At 44.7% G+C, this 26327-nt stretch overlaps 2 protein-coding genes across 2 annotated transcripts; one reads left to right on the top strand and one right to left on the bottom strand.

The window, feature by feature from the left end:
- Window positions 1–636: 636 nt before the first annotated feature.
- Window positions 637–19269, bottom strand: EloA (transcription elongation factor elongin A). The gene is made up of 13 exons (XM_084601083.1): window positions 19155–19269; window positions 18543–18599; window positions 18208–18300; window positions 17244–17525; window positions 16325–16681; window positions 9180–9300; window positions 8993–9082; window positions 7558–7611; window positions 7375–7472; window positions 7037–7138; window positions 6379–6457; window positions 2945–3154; window positions 637–1453 (listed from the first exon to the last, which is right to left on the bottom strand). The coding sequence occupies exons 1-13, from the start codon at window positions 19221–19223 to the stop codon at window positions 1389–1391; spliced, it is 1677 nt and encodes a 558-aa protein (XP_084457209.1). The 5' UTR covers window positions 19224–19269; the 3' UTR covers window positions 637–1388.
- Window positions 19270–19829: 560 nt separating this feature from the next.
- On the top strand, window positions 19830–23738 carry LOC146190719 (uncharacterized). The gene is made up of 4 exons (XM_084599832.1): window positions 19830–19843; window positions 20196–20307; window positions 20467–20560; window positions 23259–23738. The coding sequence occupies exons 2-4, from the start codon at window positions 20276–20278 to the stop codon at window positions 23559–23561; spliced, it is 429 nt and encodes a 142-aa protein (XP_084455958.1). The 5' UTR covers window positions 19830–19843; window positions 20196–20275; the 3' UTR covers window positions 23562–23738.
- Window positions 23739–26327: the final 2589 nt, after the last annotated feature.

Consider the following 26327-nt stretch of genomic DNA (forward strand, 5'->3'; position numbering starts at 1 on the left):
TCATGAATCTGGAAGCTGTTCTGTACGTGCAACATACATCATTATATAAGTAAGAGATACCTTATACTTGGGATTTGGCTTTCCAGTGAGAGAGAAAATAAAGCAACCTGTTTTTAGTTTTTGAATCAACAGAAGGTTCATTCAAACTAAGAAATGATGAGGGTTTTCACGCTCGGTCTCCTAGGCCACTCAGCTGTGACTGCGAGCTCTCCGGTCACATATGCAATGACCAGAGATGTGCCTGCTGAATTCCCTCGTAGATAAGTACTGCTTGTATTGCATCAAGAGCTTTAATAAAGGGCCCTTGGCCAGTCACGGACCAAAAATTTGCTACACACCAGCGATTGCATGGAAGTGCTCAGGAAAAACTGTCAGCAAAAAGTGTCTGCAAAGTTTCAGTCACAAGCGAGCGATTTGGCTGCGCTCCTCGCGGCCTGGCCTTTCCCAAGCAACTTAGTGGAGTTTTCTATTATTTGGTCGGGCTGCCTTTCGGCATATGAATGGCCCTAATACTTATTCAGATGATCATAATGCCTTGATCAATGACCATTGTTTCAAATGTCCATGCATGGTAAAGGACTCTTTTAATTATACCATGAACATGCAGTTCACAGAGGCCAAGAGAATACAATAAGGTGGATGCACTTCAATTTATTTCATACATTCTTAGTGTGCCAGGCGCAACAATTGAACACGAACGTCATACTGCATGTACACAAACACACACACACACACACACACATGCGCACACAAATTCGGGTGAAAGAATTCTTACTGAACAAACATTTATGCATAAATTCAGGTGAAAGAATTATTGAACAAACATTCCATTCTCTCTGCAAGCTTAGCAAAATTTGCGACAGAAAGAACAGCAAACCGATGACAATAAAATAGAACCGACATCTATGGCAGAAACTGAAGGCAAACGATTCAGCCTTACCAAAATCCTTATGCATTACTGTTTAATGCTCGACTGTGTGCGGACAATATTGGGCCATCTACACATTTTGAAGAAAAAAACAAAAGATCTGTGATCTCAAAACGTGCAAGGGCGTGACTATGAATGCTTCCTGGCTCTAAAAAAAAGCTCCTATAACGGGGGCGGAAGCATCATTAAAAGAAGCGGCTTACAAGTGTGCTCAGCAAAAATTCCGGCAGAAAACACACAAAAACGCCCCTTTTCCAAAACGGCATGAATGTTTCACTAGATGCACACACATGGTGTGTGAAATGCTACACCTATTAAATAGTTCGCTTCATTTTTCTGTTTTTACAGGGTTACAGGTAAGATATGACACTACAGTGCCACTCTGTGTACGTGGTCAGCTCCACTGGTGCTGCCTCTCTTGATCTGTACAGGGTAGTTAGTGATGCTCTGAACGACATCACTACCTCTTAAAGCGCTGCTTCATAAACTTGAGGGTTTTCTGCATCAGGGGAGCATGCTTTGGTTCTGCGAGACAAAAAGAAAAGAAACAAAATATTAGTTTTTTGAGATTAAAGGAATATAGACACCTAATTTTTGGGTTCGTGCTTTATCATTTGTAATGATGCCTAGGACATTACTGTACACAGACCACCACGTCACATTCGCCTACGACTGCTGAATAATTTATAATCGAATTTCATTTCTCATCTGTTTCAGTTTCAACAGCCGAGCGAAGGCTTTGACGTCACCGTCAAGTCTAGGTCACGCGAGGGATGCAAATACAGCGATATAATCATTGATGTGTAATGTGAATTTACTACAATGTTAAAGCCAGCCTGCCTCAAGAACAGGACTCATTACAAGTGAAGAATGAGCCATTATATCGCTGTTTGTTCATGCCGCGCATCAGGACATGATAGTGACGTCACAGTCATCTCTCGGATATCGGAACCGAAACTGGCGAGGAAAAAAATTTCAATTGTAAATTATTTAACGGTCGTAAGCGAAATCTGCGTGCAAATCGACATATCAGGAATGACTTGCACATCATTAACAACAAGAAAAATGCCACCAAAATTTGGTGTCTATAGTCCTTTAAGGTCAAACGCTGCTTGCTCCCAACAGACACTGCTTGATTGCCATCTTGCTCCATCTCATTTCTGCTCCTCAACTTCTCACCAAGATTTTCCAGCAAACTTTTTATTGCAATACCATGTGCCACCATGATTGCACATTAGTCTCGGGGAAAATAACAGCTCGACAAGATGAACTGCTCCTTGGTAATGATGGCTGCCAGTCAGTGAAGTGTACGGAGTTAAACCAACTGAACGGTTGTCAAGTTTTTTGTTACAATTCTTTTAGCCACTCGATGTATGGCAGCACAAAATTGAACCGTTTTCCTATGCTCTCTCTTGAGCCCATAGGCGCCGTATGCACAGGCCTCCATGGCATGCTCATCTTATGGCACATTTTTCTTTTTTTCATTCTCACACATTCATGCAGGTGGCACAGGATTTATTTGGTGAACATTATTTGCAAAGTTGCACATTTAGGTTCGAAAATTATAACCGTTACTGCCTGCTTTTGTGGGCAAAACTCCCTGCCACACATAAAATAAAAGGAAATTCCCTCTGTGCAGTTAATCAACCAGCAAAATATAACCCCGAGCTATGTCGTGCCAAGTACGTCATTATTAGCATACAAGGTTTCCCACAGTCGCAGCTGATACTATAACAGAGCCGCAAGGCAAGGACAGGCTGTTCTTTACGGCCAATGCACAACGCACAAAGAAAAGGAATGAGGAAATTATCTATGCAGACTGCTTCCTCTTGTCTGCGTTCATTTTGTTCTGTCCCGTAAAAGACGGCACTTCGAAGGCTGCGCGTACAGACTGTATGCATAGGCCAGACTCTCTCTATGCTGCACTGAATTGTCAAACTTACACAGGCAATTAGTAAAAGCACCTGTGTACACAGAAAGGGACCTCGAACATAAAAAAAAAATGAAGGAGCTTACTTTTAGGTAGTGAAGTTGAGGTCGAGGGCGGTCGACTGACGGGTGCACTGATGCTTATGCTTGGAGACGCCGTGGGCCTGGCTGCAAGACGGTCGGAAGGCCTGATAGCTACAGCAGCCTGGGCACCTGTGCCGTGCTTGGCCTGTTGCCGCGCAACATTGCGGGGAGGTTTGGCAACTGTGTCCACATAGGCCAGCTTGGTTTGCCGCACTGCAAGGAGTGCGAACACAACAGCAGTGAGAACCAACTCGCAGCAAGGTCGTTTTGGACTTCCTCCTCTGATCTTGTTTGTTTCTTTCCCGCCCCCCTTAACACGGCTCGGATTTAAACAGACAGAGGCCAGTGCCATAAAACTTTTGTCCTCACCTGCTTGGCTATTTGTGGCCAAGCTGACCCCTGCTTTGAAGCAATAGGTGCACTTATTGGAGAGAAACTTTGGTTTCACAATAGAATGTTTTTTTTTCTTTTCTTGCTACTCACTTTAAACTCTTGGCATCAAGGAATAAAGAGGACTCTGCAATTATCATTTGCAAATGAATGGCGGTGTGGTCTAGGTTTAGAGACCTGTATATAAAAACTTTTTTTGGCATCTCGGTCGCACGCTTGTGAAAACTGCCAGCTGTGGCAACAGATGTATTTCAGGGGTTAAAGGCCAACAGAGTGCCATTTTCAGCATGAGTAGCCTCCCTGTATTTTGTTGCCTTGTTGTAGCAAGTAGCCTCGTTGTAGCGTTTCAGTATGGCCTTATGCTCATCTAAAGTAGCAGGGTGATGCTTCAAAATGTACCTCTGTACTGCTTAGTCCAACAATCTCGTTGCACTGTCTTAATTCTTTCCTCTGATCGACTCTTAACTTGTACTCGCTGGCTAACAAGCCATGGAGTAAATGTGAGGCATGGTGACTTTTTTCGTTATAAAAAGAAGTAGAACTCGACATATGTTTCATTGCTTCTATTTTTTTCCCCCTGGTTAGACCGAGAACGCCACACCCTACTTACAGGCTAGCCGACCAGCGATACTCGACGAGTGACTTAGCAGTCCAACAGTCAAACTGATACAGTAGAACCCCGCTGATACGTTTTTCATGGGACCGTAAAAAAAAAAACGTAAGAGCCGGGAAGTAGGACAAATTGAAAAATGACAGTAGTGGGCAACTGAATGCATTTATTGCCATGTTATCACTTGAAGAAGTCATGCAGCGTTATCTGTCGCATCTTTTCGCGTCCGGTGAGCACGACTCGCTTCTCCAAAAGTTGCAGTGCCATGTGGCTCTCGCGATCATCGCGAACGTACCTTCTGAGAAGGTCCAATGCCGCCACAGCCGATGTAAACGTCGGTTCCGGCTGCGGCGCATCCTCCTCCTCCTCTTCCTCTTCGTCGCCACTGTTGTGCGCGTCTACACACTCGGCCACGATCTGGTCGATAGTCATCATCTCGGAGGTGGCAACGGCATCATCCACAGACACGTAATCGTTGTACACGATCCCGTTCGCGCCAACCGCTTCCATGGCCGTGTCCAGTTCGTAGTCCTCGGGGGTTCCGGGGTTGTCCACGGTTCCTGGTTCTGCTGCGCTGTCTGCGTCGCTGAAGCACTTCGCAAAGCAATTCCTGACCGTTGTGGCGGTGACAGCACTCCATGCCGTGGCCAGATAGTGCATGGCATCCAGGATCGTAATGCCAGTTGGCTGTTGCCCGCGGTCCACAGAGGCCAGGGATCGCTTCACGATGCATTTCCTGTAAAAATGCTTCACGTTTTTGATGATGCCAGCATCTAAGGGTTGAAGGTGGCTGGTCGTGTTGGCCGGAAGGTAAACCACCTTGATGTTCCGCAGCGACGTAGTGTCCTTAGAATGCGCGGAGCAGTTATCTAAAAAAAGGACTTTTCTGTCCTGACAGCCCATATTCGAGTCCATGTACGCGAGGAACTCGTCAAAAATTGCGCACGTCATCCAAGCCTTGCTGTTGTTCTTGTAGTGGCAGGGCAGGTAACGTATATTCTTTAGGCAATGTGGGTTTCGAAATTTGCCGATGACCCACGGCTTCATCATCTTGGAGCCATCCGAGTTGCAACACAACAAAACGGTGAGACGGTCTTTGCTGCATTTTCCGCCGTGGCAAGCCTCGCCTTTCAAGCTAAGCGTCTTCGAGGGCTGCACTTTGAAAAAGAGGCCCGCTTCATCGGCATTGAAAATGTCCCTAGGTTCGTAGCCGTCAATAATGCGCGCCATGGTCTCTTTCCAGCTGCCTACAGTAGCCACGTCCACGCTTGCGGCCTCCCCATTCACGGTTCGGTAGCAAATTCCGTGCCTTCGTTTAAATCGGTCGATCCAGCCGTTTGATGCACTGAAAACGACGATCCCGAGCTTGTTTGCTATCTCCAGTGCTTTTTCGTGCAAAATGGTGCCATCAAAATTAACACCTGCAGCTCTGGCTTGCTTGAACCATTTGTACACCGCCTCGTCAAGCTGCACGTGCTCCGCACCGCGGGCTTGCTTGCTTTTGATGTCAAAGGACTGGGCATTTGCTTCGATCTCGTTTCTTTTCGAAACAATAGAGTTGAGGGTGGATGGCGTAAGTCCCAGTTCCTTAGCAATGCACACCCGCTTCCGCGTTGGGTTTGCATCCACAGTGCGGAGAATATTCAGTTTATCCTCCAAGGATAGCGCTTTGTGCTTTCTTGATGCCATCTTGCTGTATTTACATGCTGAACGGTTAGCACGCGCCAGGTGGGCGATTGAGTGCGCTGGACGCGTGTGCACACGACCGCGGAACGAATTCACAGCCGGAAAATACACGCGGAAAGAGTCCTAAGCTCGGCAATCGTGAAGTCAGTCGCACACACACCAACCGCACAAAGGATGGAGCATGGAGTAATGAAAGACAGCAAGACGCAAAAAAAAAAAGCGCAACTACTGCTGCTGATGATGATGACGCAGCCTGCCCAAGCGTCACTAGTGCCCTCTGTAGACACGCCAGCAACGCTAGGCCAAGCCAGGCCAAGTCAATTCGCCGAAAAAGTAAACATGGCCGTCGCTGCTTGTTTTTCGGGTTGGCTTGGGGTGCGAGTTCACAACGTATCATGCGGGAACGTGTCCCAAGCTACGATGTAACAGCGGGGTTTCTAATACATGGACATCTATGAGAGTCATGCTGGGACTCGACCACAAGGACGTAGCAGCCGGGAAAACGCAGCACCCGGGAACGCAACAGCGGGGTTCTACTGTACTACTATTGTTCTGAGAAGTTCTGGCTAGCAGCTTGCATACAAACAAGGTGGACTACAGAACTGTTTGAAGAACTCTGCTTCAAAAAAGCAATGTGCAGCTGGTTGCAAATTTCACACAGTGAACTGCTTTTTCAACATAATGTGATGTTCACCCTAAGTGGTGTTAAGTCTAAGGTCTAACTGACATACAACACACATCCCCAATTTACCTGGCGTAGCCTTTGCCATCGACGCAGTGATTGTAGCAGTCAACGACTTGAACTTCTGTTCCCGCTCGTCATATTTTTTCTGCAAATGAAAGGAAATGTGTTGGAAGGAGAAACATAACACTGGAAGCATAAGTAGCTCATCCCGACGATGACTCGGAACCTCTTATTTACAGCAGCAGAAAAATGTGGCCAAGTAGAACAGAGCACCAGCTTCAAATTAGCTGCTTACAACGGAAACACAGAATAGTTGGTCTTGGTGAGTTGAATGCATTTTTTTCAGCACAAAATACACAGAATGAGGGAAGGAGACAAACACAAGCTAAATGCTGAAAGCATTCAGCCTTCATTCTGCATCTGTCTCCTCTCGTCCTGTGCATTTCATGCTGAAAGAATGCATTGGGCTTACAATAGCATTTTACACTTCTTTAAGAACAGAAAAAGGTGCTTTATCTTGAATCCAAAATGAGGACAGGTACTGACTGATTGACTGGTGCCTTATACAAGAGCTCTGATTTTGAAATACATGAGGTGAAAAATTGGTGCACAGTGGATGCATGTACCTAAACTTTGCAACAGCCACGGCATGGTGAGAGAGAGACGATAAACCACACTAAGCATCAGCAAGGAATGAACACTGGTAACGGTGGTTCTGTCTCACCAAATACAATTCCCGCCAGGTTTCTCCCTCATCGGGGACGCTGCCTTTGAACTCCCGAACACAGTGTGCCTGCCAGAGCTCATCCGTGTCGTCAAGGAGATACTGTGAAAAAGTAGATCGATTTAACTTCAGAAAACTGCGCACACAAAGTTCTCACATGAGCTTGTGGGCATGGTGAAAAAGCGCCACAGAAAACAAGCAATCTTTCAGTCCCTTACTGGCGGCTACTCCTTGAAGAAAACAGGAGCCCCGAAACTCACTTATCACTGAGTAAAACTGAAATCAGCAATGCTTCAAGCATTTCAATGAAGTTTGTGCACAATAAACATGGAACTCACAGGGTTGTAGTCTTCAAGACCATACAGTTGTTTGGCAGAACACTTCTCCAAAACAGGCTTCAGGATGTCGTAAGGCACCCCTCCTGTGTATGCCATGCCTAGGAACAAAAAAAGCAAGAATATTTTAGCTACACCCAAGGCCTTTGCTTAAAAAGCATGTGAGAATTCCAATTTCATTCTTACCTTCAATGTTGTCTATAAGAACCCTGACACAAGCTTCATACAGCGTGGGAACCTCTGTAAAACGAAAAAGCGAAAATGAGGCGAAAATGTGTCACCACACCTATGGTATCAAGTGTTACTCTTAAATGAATGCCTAACAAGTAACTCAGAAATCTAGTAATTAGTCCAATGAGGACAGGAAATACTGCATACAAAGGGACTCTAGGGGCAACCTGAAGTTTGCCTATATTGACAAACTACAGGATATTAATGAAAAAGAGGCTTTTCTCGCCAGAACTGGAGCTTCTACAGGTTAGAAAAGACCAAAAATGACATACACGTGCCACTGCCACCAGCCCCCACCTCACAGGCAAACCATGTTCATCAACACCACTTTTGGATGTAGATCCTAGAGACTGCGCTGCATCTCCCTTTCCTTCACTACAGTGGCAGTCAGTACCTCTCAATATGAAGGTTTACAAACACAGTCGAGGGGCAACAAAATTTTAAAATTCAATTTTCGCACCTGGTTTGGTTTGGTTTGGAGTTTATGGGATTTAACGTCATAATGTAACTCAGGCGCCGAGGCTGGGCGTCACGGGCCAAAGGGAATTCCTCAGAAGAAGCCACGAGCTCTACGCCGCTCACTCGTCGGACACCCAAGATGGTCCTCCGGCACAGTGTGGGCCTCACCGTGGCCAGCACGAACAAATGACCAAGACGCTCTCTCTCTGACTCCCTGCTACCGAGCACTCCCCACGCGTTCTCTTTAGCTCACGAAAAAAAGCTAAAGAGCTGAGGGATTGCAGTAGTCATCCTCAGAGTTTTATTTGAGTAGGACACTGCTGTCATGCGGAGAAACCAGCACACTGTGCTCCAGTTGTCATGCGGTGAAGCTGGCCTAGATATCATGACCTGCTTTGCTCCTAAAAGCAACGTAAAAATCAACTGTACTGTAATCTTAAACGTGATATATCACTGCGTTTATAGTGCACCGATAACAGTAACACCAGTCCCAATGACTTTAGCTTCTTCCAAAGTACTGCCCACTGAGGCTACGATGTGAAGTGCACAAGGCCTAGCATGAGCGTGCCACTGCAGATGCGTGCTCCCAGCGTGCGTGAACCGTGTTCACCCTTTTGACTTGCAGATGAGCTTATCTATTGCCATGCTTGATATTTCACAAGCAGATAAATGAAGGGGAAATGAGGGTGCTCGTTATAATACATGAAGGAAAGAAGCCAACAGTCGGCGAGGCCTCACCGACTGTTGGCTTCTTATAGTATTTTACGACTCACTGAGTTTGATACACCCGGGATTGACTAAGCCGAAGGATAAAGTAATAATGAGCCCTGCCTCTTGCACACCACAGGTACTGGGCATAAAGAAAGATTAGATGACCTCTCTCTTTCTCTTTCTTTTCCGGGTATGCCAACACAAAACACTTTCCACTCACCAGGCAGGAAGCAGTTGCGACGGCCAGAGTAGACTGCTGTTCTGTCTTTCCGGGAGGATGTGAAGATAATGGCTTCCTCATTAGTCATACCTACAAAGCAAAAAGAAGACAAAAATTGAAGAAGAGAATCAAACAATGATGCCATTTCCAATCCACTTTGAGTGCAGCAAAAGGGCTGTCTTCTCACTTTTCTTAGCCGGTTTCGATGGCGCTTCATCGAGGAACCTATGCGGCAGGGGCTTGTAGACGGGCTGGATCTCGGGCAGCATCGAGGACACTTCATCTCTGTCTAAAGGTGCCAAGTCAGGCTGTGAAAGAAAAATGAACACAATGACACCTCAGCAGCTCCATCTTTCACCAGTCGCAATGCAAATATGTAAAATAAATCCCAACTTAGCAAAACGCTGTGGTGATCAAGCAAACCTGAAAATGGTTCTAGCAAAGTTACTGTAATTAAGCAGGTCGGGATTGGGAACAGAGTGGATTTTGTTAATGAATCCCGAGAGAGCCGAGCTCATTTCCAAGCCACAGGAGATGGTGAGCACTTATGCCTCTGCCGACAAGTGGCCCTCATCCTCCACGCATACTTCCATACCACAGTCAGGGTTTCCCAACCTCCAAGAAAGGGAGCCAGGCTCCCTCATCCCAACCTTTCTTGATTAGTAGAAACCAGTGTTCTGACTCACCCTAATGGTGCTTCGGCTCTTACACCTAGGTGCTAGTTTTCATACAGGGACCTTTTCGCTGTGTTCCGACCCAACGTGAACAGAATATGGCTACTAAATGCACTCATATCAATGGTGTAGGAAATTTGGCCACACAATATGTTGTCACCAAAAGAATAGCTCCTAACATAGCAAAAAATGCTGACATGATGGAGAATTTATTTATTTATTTATTTATTTAAATACCCTAAAAACCCAAGTGGGCATTACATAAGGGGGGGGGGGGGTATAAAAACAGCACAATGCATAATCTTGACGCGTATTAATTAACAAAATGCACTTAAGAATTATACATAACATACAGATAGAAGTACATAGCACTACATTCAATAGTGGATACATAGGTGTTCAGGGAACAGCACATAACGCTTAAGAAGACAATAGTGGAAACAATACTGCGGTGATTACAGACAACCAAGGTGCTTTTATTTGAAATTAAGGTAAAGTAGTTTCAGTAGCTATATCACTTGATAATGAGTTCCAGTTTTCTATAGATAACAGTAAGGGTGCAGTTTGGTAGTTTATCGTTAGCGCGAATATTGGCTGCACTTTGTAGGGATGATCAGTCTGGGATGAAATATGATGGGCAGGATCGATGCGATTAGCTGCAAATAGGCAGTCACCGTAATATAAAGAATGAAGAAACGATAAACGAGAGAACTTGCGTTGTGTGACAAGGTCGGGAATATTGAGAGATTATTTAAGATTAGACACACTGTGATACGTTGAGTATGACGAAAGGATGAACCTGGCAGCTTTATTTTGGACAAACTCAAGACGGTTAATTAATGACACACTGCTTGGATTCCATATTATGGAGGCATACTCTAGAGCTGACCTTATAAGAGTAGTGTACGCGTGAAGTTTTGTCTCGGAGTTGGCAAGGTGTAAACGACGTTTAATGAGTCTCAGTTTTCGAAATGCTTTATTCGCGATATAATCTATATGGGCGCTCCAGCCTAAATCAGAACTGAAAAAAAAACATCAAGGTACTTGAAGCAATCTGTTCTTTCAACTAAACTGCCATTATTCATGTAAACATTAGAAGGCATATTATTGCACGTGTAAAAGGTCATAAGCTTGTTGTTTTTTTTATATTAATTTCAATCTGCCACATGTGACACCACTCATTTAGATGCATTAAGTCAGTCTGTAGGATAACTGCGTCAGTAGGGTCAGCTATCTTTCTATAAATTACACAATCATCAGTGAAGAGTTGTACGCTAGATGATATATTAAACGCTATGTCATTAATATAAATTAAAAATAGCAGAAACCCTAAAACTGATCCCTGTGGAACTCCGGATACAATGCGTGAACTGTTAGACGAATACTCTTTAATTTTGACCCGTCGGGAGCGATTCATTAAGACTTCTTCAATCCATCGGGTGATGTCACGATGCAACTGAAGGTTATTAACTTTTTTCATTAATCTTTTATGGGGAATGCGGTCAAAAGCTTTTGAAAAATCTATAAATATGGCGTCAGCATATATTAATTCATGTACCGATTCATGAAGATCTGTTACGAGCTCGAATAATTGTGTTTGACAAGACTCCTTTTGCATAAAGCCATGCTGGTTGTCAATAAGCAAGTTGTTGTCGTTTAGATGAGCTATTATGTGCAAGTAAACAATATGTTCAAGTAGTTTGCAACAAATCGAGGTTAGTGATACGGAGCAATAATTTTCCGGAGACGTGCTGTTACCGGATTTAAAAACTGGGCTGACATTTGTTTTTCAGTCATCTGGAATGCATCCGGTATCTAAAGACTGCTGAAATATGAAACTTAATATGGTAGCCGATACATGTGTTGTAAGTTTTAGAAATTTAGTGTTGATACTGTCTGGACCAGGGCTGCAATTAAGTGGCAATCGCTCAATAGCACGCGCAACACCAGACACGTTAACGACGACCGGTTCTGATGGATAAGAACTAATGGCTCCAGAGGTTCAGGAAAATTAAAAGGCACTGATTCGGTAGCAGATTTCTGTAAAGTGCTTGTTAAATAAATCAGGCGTTGCCTATGGAGCCACCACAAGTCTGCCCAAATCTTTCAATACAGGAATCTCGTGGCTATTCTTGGGGTTAATTATTTGCCAAAATTTAGCAGGGTTGCTTCTGAGCAAACTCGGTAATGTATGGTTGAAAAAGTTGTTTTTAGCCTCCTTAATAATAGCTGATACGGCTTTGTACTTCTTCCAGGCATTGTCGGAGTTAATTTCTTTTGCTCTGCGGTACACTCATCTTTTTGTTAAAATATTTCTTAACATCTTTTGTGAACCAGGGGGCATCAATTCTCTGCTTTATGTGCAATGTTGGAAAGCAGGCATGCTCAATTTCCTTCAGCTTATCGTGAAATAGCCAATTTTCGTTCATCATGCGAGTGTCAAAAGCGGCTTCGAAAAGCTGCACAAAGTCTCTTAGCATGCAGTTCATTTTTTCATTGTCACACTTTCGGTAGTTCAGTATACATCTGCTTGACAGGAAGGTGCATGGTTATGAAACGTGAACGAATCTGTGATCGCTTATTTCTTCGAGTACGTAGGTGCGGGAAGGAGTGGAGAGGTTAGTAAATAATAAATCTAGAACGTGATCACCTCGGGTAGATCCAGCTGGGTTAGATGGAACTCAGCCATTGTATAGAGTAGGCGTGAACATTCGTGGTGATTGGGTCTAGATGTGACGACGGATGGTTTTATCCAGTTCATAGCAGGATAATTGAAGTCCCCACCTAACAGTACAATGCTTTGGGGGTAAGTAGCAAAAATGTATTCTAATGCATCGTGCAGATGGTCAATGAAATCCGGACGGCTGTTTGGGGGGCGGTAGCATGCACCTATGATATATGTGGCACCTTTGAGTCGAACCGTGACCTACAACAGCTTGAGGCACGTGTCGAAGGTGACCCGACATGGCTGATAATCGCTTCTTAAGGCGATAAATGCGCCTCCTCCCCTTCCCTCTTTCCCGTTTTTACGAAATGCACATAGATTGTCAGGAAATGATAGTTCACTGTTAGAAATTTCAGGAGTTAGCCATGTTTCAGTGCCAAGAATGACATCTGGACAGCAAGTGAAAATCATGCCTTTTACGGTGTCAAGTTTAGGAACAATACTGCGGAAATATGCAAGAATGACAGAAATTTCGTGAACCTTTCCGGATAATCCTTTGTTTTGAGTTCTTGGTCATTTAGGACTGCGTTTGCTTACCTTCACGACTTATTCCAAAGTGGGGTCATATTTGTAAGTTACACCATGCAATTGAAGCTTATTGAACCGAAGTGTGAATCTCTCGTTTTCTTTATGAATAGTTTTTGCATATTCTCTCAATTTTTTTTGTTGCAGTTGGATTTTAGGGGAAAAGTCTTCTTCTAACCACACTTTGAGTTTGACGTCTTTTAAGTTAAATGCATTCCGCAGTACTTGTTCCTTTACCTTGAAATTAAGAAACTTGATGACTATGGGGCGATTGTAGTCATTGCGACGCTGACCAATGCGATGGGCTCATTCGATATAGTTTGCGTCCAGTTTGACCTTTAGGTGGTGGAAATGAAGTCCAGCATTTTGCTCTCAGTATTTTCATAGTCTTCACCTTCTGTTTCAGGCATGCCTTTTACTAAAAGGTTGTTTCGCCTCATTCTGTTAAGATCATCAATTACGTTACCAAGGTTCTTGCTTGTGCTTGCCACTGCAGATTTTACTTCATTAACCGTGCAATGAACAGAACAGACATTTTCCTTAACGCCGGATACACTACTCGTGTTCTGTTCAACAGCGCTAATCCGAGATTTGATGTCAAAAACAGCGCGCTTAATTTCTTCTAACATTGCTGTCGTGGCCTCGAAATTTTCCTTGTTTTCTTCAATGAATTCTCTCAGCAGGTTAAGAACGTCTTCCACCTTAGGTCCAGGATTTGCCTCAATGTCTCCAGCAGAAAGAAGTAGCAGGGCTAAGCATACAGATGCAAGCACATAAGGTCTCAGCAAAAGTACGCCAAGAAGCACGGAGACTGCATTTGCTCGAACAGTTATTGCACTGCGACGATATGAACATGGTACAAATGTACCTATGCGTGCGCGGTATGCGTTGTCAACGCCTATATCACAGGTTGACCTTACAGCATGTATACATTAAACAGACCAGAACGGGATCAGCGGCCACAAAGTACTAACAAGTAGGTGTAAACAAAAAGACAAAGCCTACCTACTATGAGGCAGGAAAAGCAACTTAGCATGTGCAAACAGTGGCCGCAAATCCCAAGGGTGCAGTAGTTGTCCCTCCTTTTATACGTCCAGGTTGCACAGCAAGCAGTGATGACGTCACGAAGACGAAGGAAGCACTGCTGTCCACCATCAAGGGCTTTTTTGTGGGTCGATAAGGCGCAGATAGCAGGACTGACGGGCTGATGGCTGGCAGGCGCGAAGGGCAAGCACACTCGGCAGGAGCTCGATACCTACAACGAGGCAGGAAAAGCAACTTAGCACGTGCAAATAGTGGCCGCAAACCCCAAGGGTCCAGTAGTTGTCCACTCCTCTTATACGTCCAGGTGGCACGGCGAGCAGTGATGACGTCACGAAGATGAAGGAAGCACTGCTGTCCACCACCAAGGGCTTTTCTGTAAGTCGATAAGGCGCAGATAGCAGGACTGACGGGCTGATGGCTGGCAGGCGCAAAAGGCAAGCACACTCAGCAGGAGCTCGATACCTACGACGAGGCAGGAAAAGCAACTTAGCACGTGCAAACAGTGGCCGCAAATTTAGGCACAAGGATCATCCTCAATTTACTTCTGAGCCATTCACACAAGACTGCAGATGGTTGTAGGGTTTGGAACCTTACCACGGCATACCTGCATAGCCTACAAGTGCATGTGCCTAAATTAATACAATAGTACATAAAGTGCTTGCATCCAGCACTGCTTTACTCAAATAGTCTGTAGAAGTGAAAGCATTTACTGTCATCCTCATTACTCTCCTCTGGGCTAAATGACAAATGACAGCAACAGCTGCAGCTCTTCTCCAGACCCTCACCGCTTGACAGTTACTACTCGAAATCCTACCACAATATGTATGTGCTAGAGAACGACCTCAGGTGTGCCTGCTCATCTCTCTGGCTAGCCCACCTGAATAAAATTACCAGATGCAAAAAGATGGTGACTTCATGGTTACGACATTTTATGAAGTTAATGCTTTCTGTATTCACAAAGCTTCCTACAGAGCTACCCACTCAAGAATGCCTCAGCTATTTGAACAAAATGGGGAAATAATTCTCGCTTCCTGCTTACTACGTTTCACGGAAGCTTAAATATTTCCCTCCTCCTTCTACCTTTTGACAGCTATCCACCGAGGTGCCTGCACCTCTTTTTCACGCAAGGCCGGAAAAAAAGAGTGCAGGACTTTGAACAGCCTTGGAGCCTGATGTTCACATATTTGGAATCATAACGTTCTGCAATGTCTTATATGTAAATGGTCTTTTTGGTGAGAACTCTTCCATAGATGTCACCACCAAAGGCACTTCACCATTCAAACAGCTACCAGTGAGTTCTTGCATTGTGTTTCTAGGTGAAAAGCAATAAGAACCCAGTGTCAAGGTGTAATATGTCTTTAGCACAATTTCCCTGCCTACTAAATGCAAACTTTGCAGCCAAAACATAAGGGCAGCAAAATGCACTGCAGCCAGATTGCACTGGCTAGCTGGCATGTAGCCAGTTGGTAAACAGCTTGATGGCATGAGCAGGACACGCAGATATCCACACAGAAAAGGCATGGCAGTGCCATGCCATTTCTGTGCACCCATCTGTCCTCATCCGACCAGAGAATGGTCTTGAATTAGCAGACTACGACATGCTGACGCGACGAAACAACAGTACAAGCACCCCTCAAGCGCACAATCACACAAGTCACTGCTTGCAACAGTGACCTGTCGCCAATGCACTCCATCCCCAAACAAAGCATTCTGGTCACACTAGCTGCGAAACTACAATTCAAAACCTAGCTCTTGCAAGCAAAGGTTAACAGATGATGGCACCACCTATGAGCTGGGCCGTAAACTTTTGGGTGCCGTCCCACATCTGTCATTTCTCTACTATGTTCGTGTTGACCTTGCAGCGGTGCTAAGCAGTTCAGTTGAAACTCGCAAGCGTTGCTGGAGTTGGTGAACCTCGTGTTCTGGTCTAATCAGATTGTCAGATTTCAATACGTCGACCTTAATGGATGATATCCCAACTGGTATATTACTGAAGAGCTCCCAGAAATAATGTGCTGGCCCTTAAGTTGCTGCTCTAACCAGCAAAACTGTAATGCTACCATCTCCACGAACTACTGCAGTTGTTCTCCTGGTTGTTTCACTAAACTATTGTCTCCTCTTCGAACTTCCTCTGGGCATTGGCATGCTCACCAGAACATATCATCAACTGTTCAAAGACATGTTCGAGGCTGTTTTCTTAAGTTGTTAGCCAGATAGCAGCCATGTAAGAGAGTAGGATATGCATAGGAGAAAGGAGGCAACATGTTAAGCAACTCCAACAGGCTTCCCAGCTTATAATGAGCATACTACCAGCAAGGACAGAAACATGGAAGTGGCTAACGAGGCAAAAAAGCCGCAGCCTACCTTACGCAGGGCTTCAGGCATGAGGAGCTCCCTTTTGCTGGTGGCGTGTTTACTGCTCTTGCTGCTGCTGCTGCTCTCGCCATTCTTCGAATGGGAAGACTCAACTGGCTTGGAAGAGGTATGCTTGCTCATCTCCTTGACGGGCTCTGCTTTGGATGGTTTTTTGGTGGGGCTTGTAGCCTGGGGCTTTTTCTTAGGCTTGGGCAATGGCACTGTGTCGTTGAGACCAAGGCAGGCTTCAAACGAAGCCATGGAGCCATCCAGGCCTCCTTCACTGTGGCCAGCTTTCTTGAGCAACTTCTTCATCTGCTTCTTGTCCACTTTCTTCTCAGGGCTCTTTTTTGCAGGTGCCTCAGCCTGAAAAAATGTTTTACGATTGTTGCAATAAGGCTACAACGATTGAAAGACCATTACTGCAGGTCTGACGTGTCTAGTCGTAAGATGACCAACATATAAAACAAGTGAAGCATGTTCTGACCATTTTTCAGTCTTCAAAGTTATGTGATAAGCATGCTAAAGAAATCTAATGTTTAAATGTCCAACCATGCTTTCTGGTCTTGGCATATTGCACACTTCCACTTTCAATTCACTCTACACAACTTTCCTGCTGTGCTGCCAATGAGAAGCAGCTCCCTGAATACCTTTAGCAACAAGAGCATTCAAATGCACATGAAATGCGCTCTTTCAGCTGCCCACAGCATTTCCTGGTGCAGTTGCTGTTACTATTTGCCTTGCAAAGCAGCTTTGTTCTTCAGGAGGATTACAAAAAACAGTGCTTGCTTCGCCAACAAGACGCTGATGCAAGCAGCATGACAAGAACCTTGTTAAATACCACCTCATTCACAAACCATTATTTCATGCTGTTCTATCTTTAGAAAGACTAGTCTATTCCTTCACTTCATAGACTAGATACCCTTACCTTTGGTGATGCAACTGCGGGCTCCTCTCGGTGGTGTTTTCGTGATGAGTGGTGGTGGTCGAGATGGTGCCTGCTTTCATGGTGTGCATGTCCATTGTGTTCATGTCGGGAGTGCGCAGAACTATGCTCAACATGGCTAGATGTCTCAACTTCTATAGAGTATGGCTTTGATGGCCGAGAGGACTTTGCCGGGGGCCCTTCGTGCTTGCTTTCGTGATGCCTCTTTGGAGCCACTGGCTGAACTGGTTGCTCAGAATACTCAGCAGTGCTGTCCGAAACCACCTGGAAGAATGCAACAGGCATAAGGTGTCCACCAACATCAGGAAACAAACACTATGTGAAACACTATGTGTTGCAGATGCAACTGCAAAGCACAAAAGGCTACAACTCAAGGGTGAGCAAAATAACTTTGTGTACTTTGAAGTGCAACTAAATCAGATGAAGCAGACAATACATTCATCCAGTTTTCAAGTATGCCAACATTCTATTTCAACGTGAAACATCACACCTTATCATGAATTGAAAATCTGTTTACATGTCACACCTACAACATAAGACTTAATGCAAAAAATTACTCTTCCTCTTTGACTTTATGTCCTTTTAGTCTCAGGATACAAGCACAAGAAAAACTGTTTTGCACTAATAATTCATATGAACTAGATCGAAAAGCTTTTTCAAGGATACATAGAAAATGACGGTTTGGTGACAGCTGTCAGCTTAACCTGAATAACCGAAATATGAAGGAAGCAGTTGCCTCCCATAACAAGCCAGGTTCTAGGATGTCATAACAATGTGTTCTTGCAAGCATTAGTCATATGCTGCAGGCATGCTTATCAAAGAAAAAGTGTAGCACACACTTCGGAATTTTTTATCTCTTTAAAGCAGACCGAGTGTTGCGCGTTTATAGTAAGGTCAAGCAATCAAGTTAAATGTAAAAAGAAGAAAAAAATGATTCCACTCGTACCTGTTTCCATGCACCGATTATTGATCGTGCAGTTTCTCCAACAACTCCGTCGTTCTTCTTCAAGTGGTTCACAGTTCGTCCAATGCCTGTTTCCTGTTTGCAAGAAAGGTGAACGTTTAGCATATCTATAAAAATACAAACAGGAGAGGTGGAAACTTTCATAGTAAAGTCACCAAGACCTGCACGCCGAAGATCAAGCAACATATCCTAGTCTTCGAGAAACATCTTTGTGGCAGCATTCGCAAGACATCTGAATGAACAAATTGGTGCACTTTCTTTCGCGGGTTTCCGGCGTTTGTGTGAACGCCTTCACCAAAGAAACATACTTCACTCACTTGTAATAGCGTTATCGTCATAGGAACTTTTTGAAGCTTCCGCAGAGTTTCCAAAACCTGTGCAGAATAAAAGAAAAACATGGAAGAACATGCTCTCCGACGTAATTTCGGCATCGCCAGCGGCTATTTAGAACTACCGGTTACTTTCGTTCTTGCCGAAACAATTTTTATTTGGCCAATAGCCCCTTATACAGCTTATACAAACATGAGGGGAAAAGCAAACGGCGGTTTTGTGTATTTAGGCCGAAGGAAACTAAACGGTAGTCGCCCGCTAGAAGCTGATTGCGTCGATAGTTTCCACGTCGTGAACCAGCTCGAAACAGTGTTGGCTCAAGCGCGCGCTTGTGACCAGTGATGAGTTAACACGCCTTGACAAACCTACACTTTAGTTTCCCTTTTTATTTATTTTCATTTTCGATGATTTTGATCGCTGTGCGCGGGTGCGGACAGCTGACGTCTCTTAATTGCTGCGGGCTCTAAGCTAGCTGCGGCGAAGCCGATCTTTGAAACAAGCTACTGAACACGTCTCCAGCGAACCCAGCGTCAACCAACAGGCCAAGAGTAAAGGAATAACTAATTGTAATATGCGTGTCAAAAGCAGCCGAGACTCGCCTTTTCATCGCTCTGATTTCGCTCTAGTCGTTTACCGTAGTGTAAGATTTTTTCCTTCCAGTCGGCCATCTTGCCAGCTGATGGAAATTTGCCAGTGTTGCTAGCACCAACTACGTATAAGGCCGAAATTGAGCCAAGCACGTCATTCTTTGTATGTACACGTGTCGTCGGTGTCGGTTTCTGTTTTGTTGGCGTGGCATTGTTTGCTTCACGAACGCGCCAGTTGCGCGCGTCGGTCACGTATACGTCACTTCAGCGGGAAACTTGACTTAGTCAACATATTTGCACCCGTTCGTATCGTTCACTACACGGATGCGGAGAAGAAGATCCAGAAAGGTTTCCGCACTTACCTTGAGACTTTCGTATGCGCGTAATAACGCAACACATCAGCGCAAGCTCTGCAGCTGCTGCCAACACGCTTTACTGACGTGCGACATTGGAGCGCTGTGCGTTCACAGTCGGAGCTCTTCATTGATTCGGGGACGGCCTCTCGCTTATTTTGGCCTATAGCAACCGTAGCTAAGGTCGATGAATTCTCTTGGGAAACAATCAATGTGTGTCACGCGGTCGCACACTTCATTCGCAAGCGGCGGCGGTACACTGACCGACACCTTGACCGGCGCGACGCTTTCGTTTCGTTGCGGTTGCTTCTGCGCGCTTTCTGGATGATCACAACACGGTGGCTTCAGGTACTGAACGTGAGCATGCATCGTCTTCCTTTTGTTAGAATAGTTTAATGCTCGAGTAACTTATAAAACTTAACGAAAAGCATTTTTACTAATTTCACGATATTGCGCTGATCTTAAAGGAGCGCAATGATAAAAGCTGCTTATAAGAGTTTGGAGCCGCTTGTTTTACCAGTATCGAGTGGTTATATAGACGCACATACGTAAAGGAATTTAATTTAAAGGAAGAAAAAAAATTAAATAGGGTGTCTCGAAAGTTATTATGACAAGGTATACAGTTACTGCATGGCTGCTGCACCAATAAACTTTGTGAGAACCTTCATACAACAAACTCTGTATCGATTTCCTTTTTCAGGTTCTCAACGCATGAACTCTTACGCGAGGTACGACTTGTGGGCCATGTAGGTGAAGCAATAAAACTGAAAAATCTGCCACATGAAGCCGTACGCAATGGTTTTGCCTTCAACGTAAGTCTGCTTCAAGCTTCGTCTTGGTCAGCACTTGAAGGACATGCAAAAAAAAAAAAAGAAAAAAATCTCCTTTTTTTTTTTCGTTATAGCTTCTTCATTAACATTTTCCTTGGCTAAATATCCATTGCACTCTAACGCTGCTGCTCATTTTTACAGTGCCTTATTTGGGTCTTCGTTTGGCAGCATGTTTCTCAAGACAATTGGGAGCAGCAACGCCAGCCTCTTACTGATTTTAGTGTTTGCTTTCGTGGTGAGTACAACATTAATCGGCGCTATGATTGCTGTATGAGTGCCTTGGTATACCAGCTAGCCGCTGTTTGTCTTTTGTCTCCACGAGTAAAAAATCCATGATCTAGCCCCTTCTGATAGCTATCAGTATGTGTAAGCGACTTAAAGTTGGACTTTTGGTGAATAATCTCATGGCCCTGTGCTTGATACCGTGCAGTGCGTGCAAACAAAATGACTGTCCATTCCGTTGGAATGGGGCGCGTAGTATAGTCGTGCCTCTTTAATATGTGCACTTTGGTTCCCGAACAAAATCGCCCAAAAAGCGAGTCGTCCGTAATAATGAATCGCGAAAAGAAAATATTAGAAAATAAAAGGCTATAATTATGGTCCGCTTTTGTGCATAGAAGCTGAAATCAGTCGTAATTTGGGGAACTACAAGCCCATTATTCCGGTCACTACTACGCTTAGAATAATGCAGTTCAACCTGATGCGTCTTATGGTGTATAGACACGCTTAATGACGTCTCATTTATAAATTACGTAGCTTCTGTTGCAACTGCTTACAATCCACAAACTTTGCACAAGCTGCAGAGAGTGTTTTCTTCACAGCCATTCATGCAATATGGGAAAGGGTAAGTGCATTGGCTGGAAAACTTCACAATTGTAAAAAAAGAAAAAAAAATCGGAATAAAAGGGGCATTACTTAGTCATTTGCACTTCCTAATTGCATTCTTCTGATGACACTCACTAAAAGTGCAGGAAATGAAATTGCCGGAAATATTAACTCGGCAAAAATACACAGACCCCAATATGCTTTCATCAGAATTTTTCTCTTCTCTACTGTCCAGAGTCCAGACAGCGAGTTTCCATATTGACGAGGAAAAATGCATTGGAACATTTTGGTCCCAAAAATACTGTCCACAATTCGAGTCGTCCATATCAATGGGGGACATACTAACGAGGCACGACTATTCCTCATATTGTTCGGGGCAGAAAATATTTGCAATATTCGCTTCCAAGTTACAAGGATTACAGGATCGGCTGGATGCTACCTGGGCAGTTCAGCTTCCACAAAGCCTTTCTCAAGACCTATGCGCAATAATGGAAATAACAGAGGCTTCATTTGTCGTTAATGTATTAGTGATTATTATTGCAATTAAACCACAGCTTTTAATCGTGACGGGCCCCAACGTAAAAATCATGTGCTTTTAAAAACGGTCTTAATTGGGCTAGTTGGAGAACAGATTCTGGCATAGTGGTTAGAGCACAAGAAAAACGCACAGGTAAAGCAAGGGGGACAGACAAACTAGCGTGCGTCCTGTCCCCATAGTTTCCGTGTGCGTCTTTCTTGTGCATTAGCCACTATGGTTAAAAAAAAAAAAGAAAAGAAAAACGAACTTTTGAGTGTCGGCTCGAGCCTCACAAGCTCTCTCGCTGTTGTGCGATTTAATCAGTTTGCGACCATCGCGCGTTTCTTGCACATTTCGTGATTTTTACAGCTGTAGTTCCTATTAGAATATTTAGTTTGGAAAGGTTAACCGTACGTTTAGTCTTCTTGGCTTAAAGGGGCCGACCACTGACCAAAACATCTCTTCACTCGATCAGAATTTCTATAAATATGTTTAGGTTGGTTTATTGTTTACGCGAGTTAACGTCCCAAAGCGACTCAGGCTATGAGGGACGCCGTAGCGGAGGGCTCCGGGAATTTCGACCACTGGAGGTCCTTTAACGTGCACTGAAATCGCACAGCACACGGGCGCCTGGCTTTCAACCCCCATCGATAAGTGGCCACCTAGGCCGGGATTCGATACCGCGTCCTTGGGTTCAGCAGTCGATCGCCCTAAGCAGTGAGCCACCGCGGCTCATTTTTAGGTGAGGCTATTCGATGAAATATCTTTTTTTTCTTTCTAATCAATGACAACAGCTAAAAAAGGTCAGGCACAATTCCACTCGCAGCATGCTTAGTTGTTGCTTAGGTCGTTTTCGCGAGCGCTGAAGCAGCTGCTTCTAGTTGCGGTGACGTTACGCCATGGGTTTCAGCGAATTTCTCCACTATTTTTTGGGACAGGATTTGTAACTACGAAGATTGATTTTAAAGCATTTGTGGAAGTTAAAAAGCACATGGGCGATGTTAATGGCTCAGCTGGTGAACTAAGTTCTAATTGCTAGTTTCTCAGTTATTGGAGTCAGGCATCTGGTTGCATTAGTCGTGTCAGTTCTTAATATTCCGAAATCGCGATTATCGTCGAAGTTGTTCAAGAAATAATGCGGCCATCTCACTCGCCATTCGAGGCAGGCGGGCTCTTCGAGCGCACACCAACGGCCACCAGGCACGTAACAGGCAAAAGCAAAAAAAAAAAAAAAAGAACAAGAAGAAAATCTTTATTTGGTATGAAAAAATACAAGGCACGCAACCGCTAGGTCTCCGAGCGACTCCATTGCACTCAATAACTTATGCCGCTAAGGTTCATATAACACTGATTCTTGCGTCCGCGGGCGAGGGTCTGCTGGACAGATCGGAAGGAAGAGGCAAAAGGGTTTGGGGCAAAGGGCACAGGCAGGAGTGGGGAAATGGAATGATAGTGGGATAGGGTAATGGGTGAGGAAAGAGTGTCTGCAGTCCGCGTGAGTGTTGCGCGTTTGTTATCTATGGAGGGGTGGTGAGGAGGCGGGAAGGGGGCTGCAGCAACTGACTGAAGCTCCTCGCGTGCTTTGGTGCAGATTACCTACTCTATTGGTTACCTGTTCATGCGGAGGCCTCAGATGTCCTGCGACTCCGAAAGGATGTCGGCTCCCGGTGACGAGCGTGCCAAGGTCAAGGAAAAGAGCAGCGCGGACGGCGCCACCAGCGCCGGAGGCGACAAGGACGAGACCACGCCCCTCCTCGACGACTCAGGAGAAGAGGAGGAGGAGGACGACTACGAAGGAGAAGAAGGGCTGGAAGATGAAGAGGAAGAAGGGGACGTTGAAGGAGAGGAAGATGCCTCTGTCTCGCAGACAGCCCTTAACGAAGGAGAATATTAAAACAGAGATTTAGCATAGCACGATCCTCTACCGCAAGCTGATCTCCAAAGGAGCCAGCTGCGCATGCGCAGAAGACTACCCGTCGCACACCCCTTCCATTGCGCAGAGGCAACTGAGACGTATCACGACAGTGGATCGCGAATCACGCTGTGCTAAATCATTCCTAACTTACCCGCCTGGTGCTCTGGCCTAGAAATAGAGGTGAAAAAAAAAATAGAGATTCCTTCAACAACGCGAGCACCCCCTTGTCAGAGTACACTCCCTATATGATCGAACAAGGAGTGGCCCCGAGGGTTTCTCTTGAAAAACGCGGTGCCATGCAGTCTTGCCAGTTCTCGCATATTCCAGAAGTAATTTATTTATTGCATCATAAGTAATTAAGCTATGTCTTTCTCAACTGCAACTGAGTGAGAGCGGAGAATTGCCCATGCGAAAAAAAAAATCTTTATTGCGATCTCTTTAAGACGTTTCTGGAAGTTGCTCATGGAAAGTTAATATTCTGTAAATACCCCACAAAATATTTGCACGTGTCACGTTTTCAATGGGGTGCACGGGCAAGAGTGCCAGGCGTTTCAGTGAAAAAAAATTCGAAGAGTAACATATAGGGTGAGTGATCCAAAAGAAGAAAAAAGGAAAGATACAAGAATAAACTTGCAGTCGCAGTGTACGCCAGGCATTGATAATATGATAATTGCCTTAAATTTACGAATTAACTTTTTAGTTGGCACAGTCTGGAGGTCGTCGTCAATAATGAGTTTATTAATGTTACAGAAAAGCCGGTACCGATTTTCTGTCTTTTTTTTTTTTTACTGAAAGGAACGAAATGGCATTTCTAAAGGCCTACAGCACAAGTAAATGTGCCTTATTTTTCCGTGACAAACTAAAGCTGGAAGCTTGAGGGGTGACCGGATTTTTAGTTCTGATACAACGGCTCTGATAAGGTGATGCAATGTGAATTATATGTGCCTTGCGCTTTTGTACTACGGAATGAACTTTTTTCCTTCATTGATAGTTACAACAAAAGGTTATTAATAGCCAACTATGCCGCCGCTATTTCCGAATACATAAAAACAAATGGTAGTATTCGCCCTGGTACTAAAGTGCACGCACTTCGAATTGGGCGCACCAAGCAACACGCCACCAGCAAATTCTAGATTTGAACGGAACTTCTCGCCCGTCGATTTTGGCTTTGAGCGGATAGGTACACCGATAATTATTTTGTAATGCCTCTAAATAGGATGTTTGCTCGCGCTGCAGGGATTCATACTTTTTTTTTATTTAGAAAACTGCTATGTCACCACGCTGTTCTCGGCTATGAAATCGCTATTGGTAGAAACCAACAGTCAGTTCCAGACTGGGCTAATTGTGAAGTTTCTTAGTAAATTTTGTTCAATTATATATATAGTTATCATATCATCCTAAATTTGTAATTTTTGAAATTGCTCCCTTAAACACCAGGATATTGCACTAAACCCCAACAAAGGGACTGACAGCGACTTCGCGCTGTCTTCTTAGAGGCGTAAATAAAAGAAGATATCCAGCGACTTTTGGAAAAATGCGTAGTCTCTTTCAAAGCAGCCACAAATGGTAACTGAACGGCTACTGCGTATCCGCAGTTCTATTAAACGCGGTAGACAAACGACTTAAGCCGACTTCAAATGAGCCTCGGCGTGTGTGTGCGTACATATGTGTGTATGTACGTGCGTGTGCGACTTGTTTTGGGGGGTTTGAAGTCCCAAAGCGACTCAGGCTATGAGAGACGCCGTAGTGGACATTTCGACCATTTTGTCTTGGGTTCTTCAATGCGCACGTGTGTGTGTGTGTGTGTGTGTGTGTGTGTGTGTGTGTGTGTGTGTGTGTGTGTGTGTGTGTGTGTGTGTGTGTGTGTGTGTGTGTGTGTGTGTGTGTGTGTGTGTGTGTGTGTGTGTGTGTGTGTGTGTGTGTGTGTGTGTGTGTGTGTGTGTGTGTGTGTGTGTGTGTGTGTGTGTGTGTGTGTGTGTGTGTGTGTGTGTGTGTGTGTGTGTGTGTGTGTGTGTGTGTGTGTGTGTGTGTGTGTGTGTGTGTGTGTGTGTGTGTGTGTGTGTGTGTGTGTGTGTGTGTGTGTGTGTGTGTGCGTGCGTGCGTGCGTGCGTGCGTGCGTGCGTGCGTGCGTGCGTGCGTGCGTGCGTCTGATACTCATCACAAGCATGTCTCCGAAAGGTGACACGGACCTTTCCAGATTGGTCGTCGGGTATTGTGAGGTCAGGAAATGGGACCCTACGAGACCCTTGGAACCCGAGCGGAGCACTTTATAGGGCTTCCAATCTCTGTCGCCCCAGCCAATTGAGCTACACACAACAGATATGTCAACTAGAGATAAACTACGCGCAACCAAGAATAACCATCCTAGCGCATGCAGATAAATGAAGGGAAAATGAGGGTGCTCATTATAATACATGGCCTCGCCGACTGTTGGCTTCTTTCCTTCATCCTAGCACATGATATTCTTGACTAGCCCTAAACTACACCACTCACCAGTGATTTTTGTCTGTAGTTCTCGTCCACTTTGAATAAAATTAACTTTGCGTTTGTATCAAAACAAAGATTATATTACTGAAAACTTTATTGAAATAGATATGTAGACCATTACATGTATAGATATAGGCCTGGGTATAGAGCCGATGGTCGAAATCGTGAGTAGCGCTGTGCACTTGAGCGGCTTGTCTGCTGAAGTAAGGGCAGAAACACTGTACTGTGTGTGGATTGCATCAGTTTATTAAATAGGAA

The sequence above is a fragment of the Amblyomma maculatum genome, chromosome 4 (genome assembly GCF_055883805.1).
Source record: "Amblyomma maculatum isolate TAMU_Amacu chromosome 4, ASM5588380v1, whole genome shotgun sequence".
Taxonomy (NCBI): domain Eukaryota; kingdom Metazoa; phylum Arthropoda; class Arachnida; order Ixodida; family Ixodidae; genus Amblyomma; species Amblyomma maculatum.

Bases quoted from the DNA above. Each gene is read 5' to 3' on its own strand.
- EloA (XM_084601083.1), bottom strand. From the start codon at position 19,223: ATGGCCGACTGGAAGGAAAAAATCTTACACTACGGTAAACGACTAGAG. The intron at 18,600-19,154 runs GCGAGTCTCGGC...TATTCTGCACAG, and splicing joins GAAATCAGAGCGATGAAAAG to GTTTTGGAAACTCTGCGGAA. The intron at 18,301-18,542 runs GTGAGTGAAGTA...TCTTGCAAACAG, and splicing joins TGACGATAACGCTATTACAA to GAAACAGGCATTGGACGAAC.
- LOC146190719 (XM_084599832.1), top strand. From the start codon at position 20,276: ATGAAGCCGTACGCAATGGTTTTGCCTTCAAC. The intron at 20,308-20,466 runs GTAAGTCTGCTT...TCATTTTTACAG, and splicing joins GCAATGGTTTTGCCTTCAAC to TGCCTTATTTGGGTCTTCGT. The intron at 20,561-23,258 runs GTGAGTACAACA...GCTTTGGTGCAG, and splicing joins TTTTAGTGTTTGCTTTCGTG to ATTACCTACTCTATTGGTTA.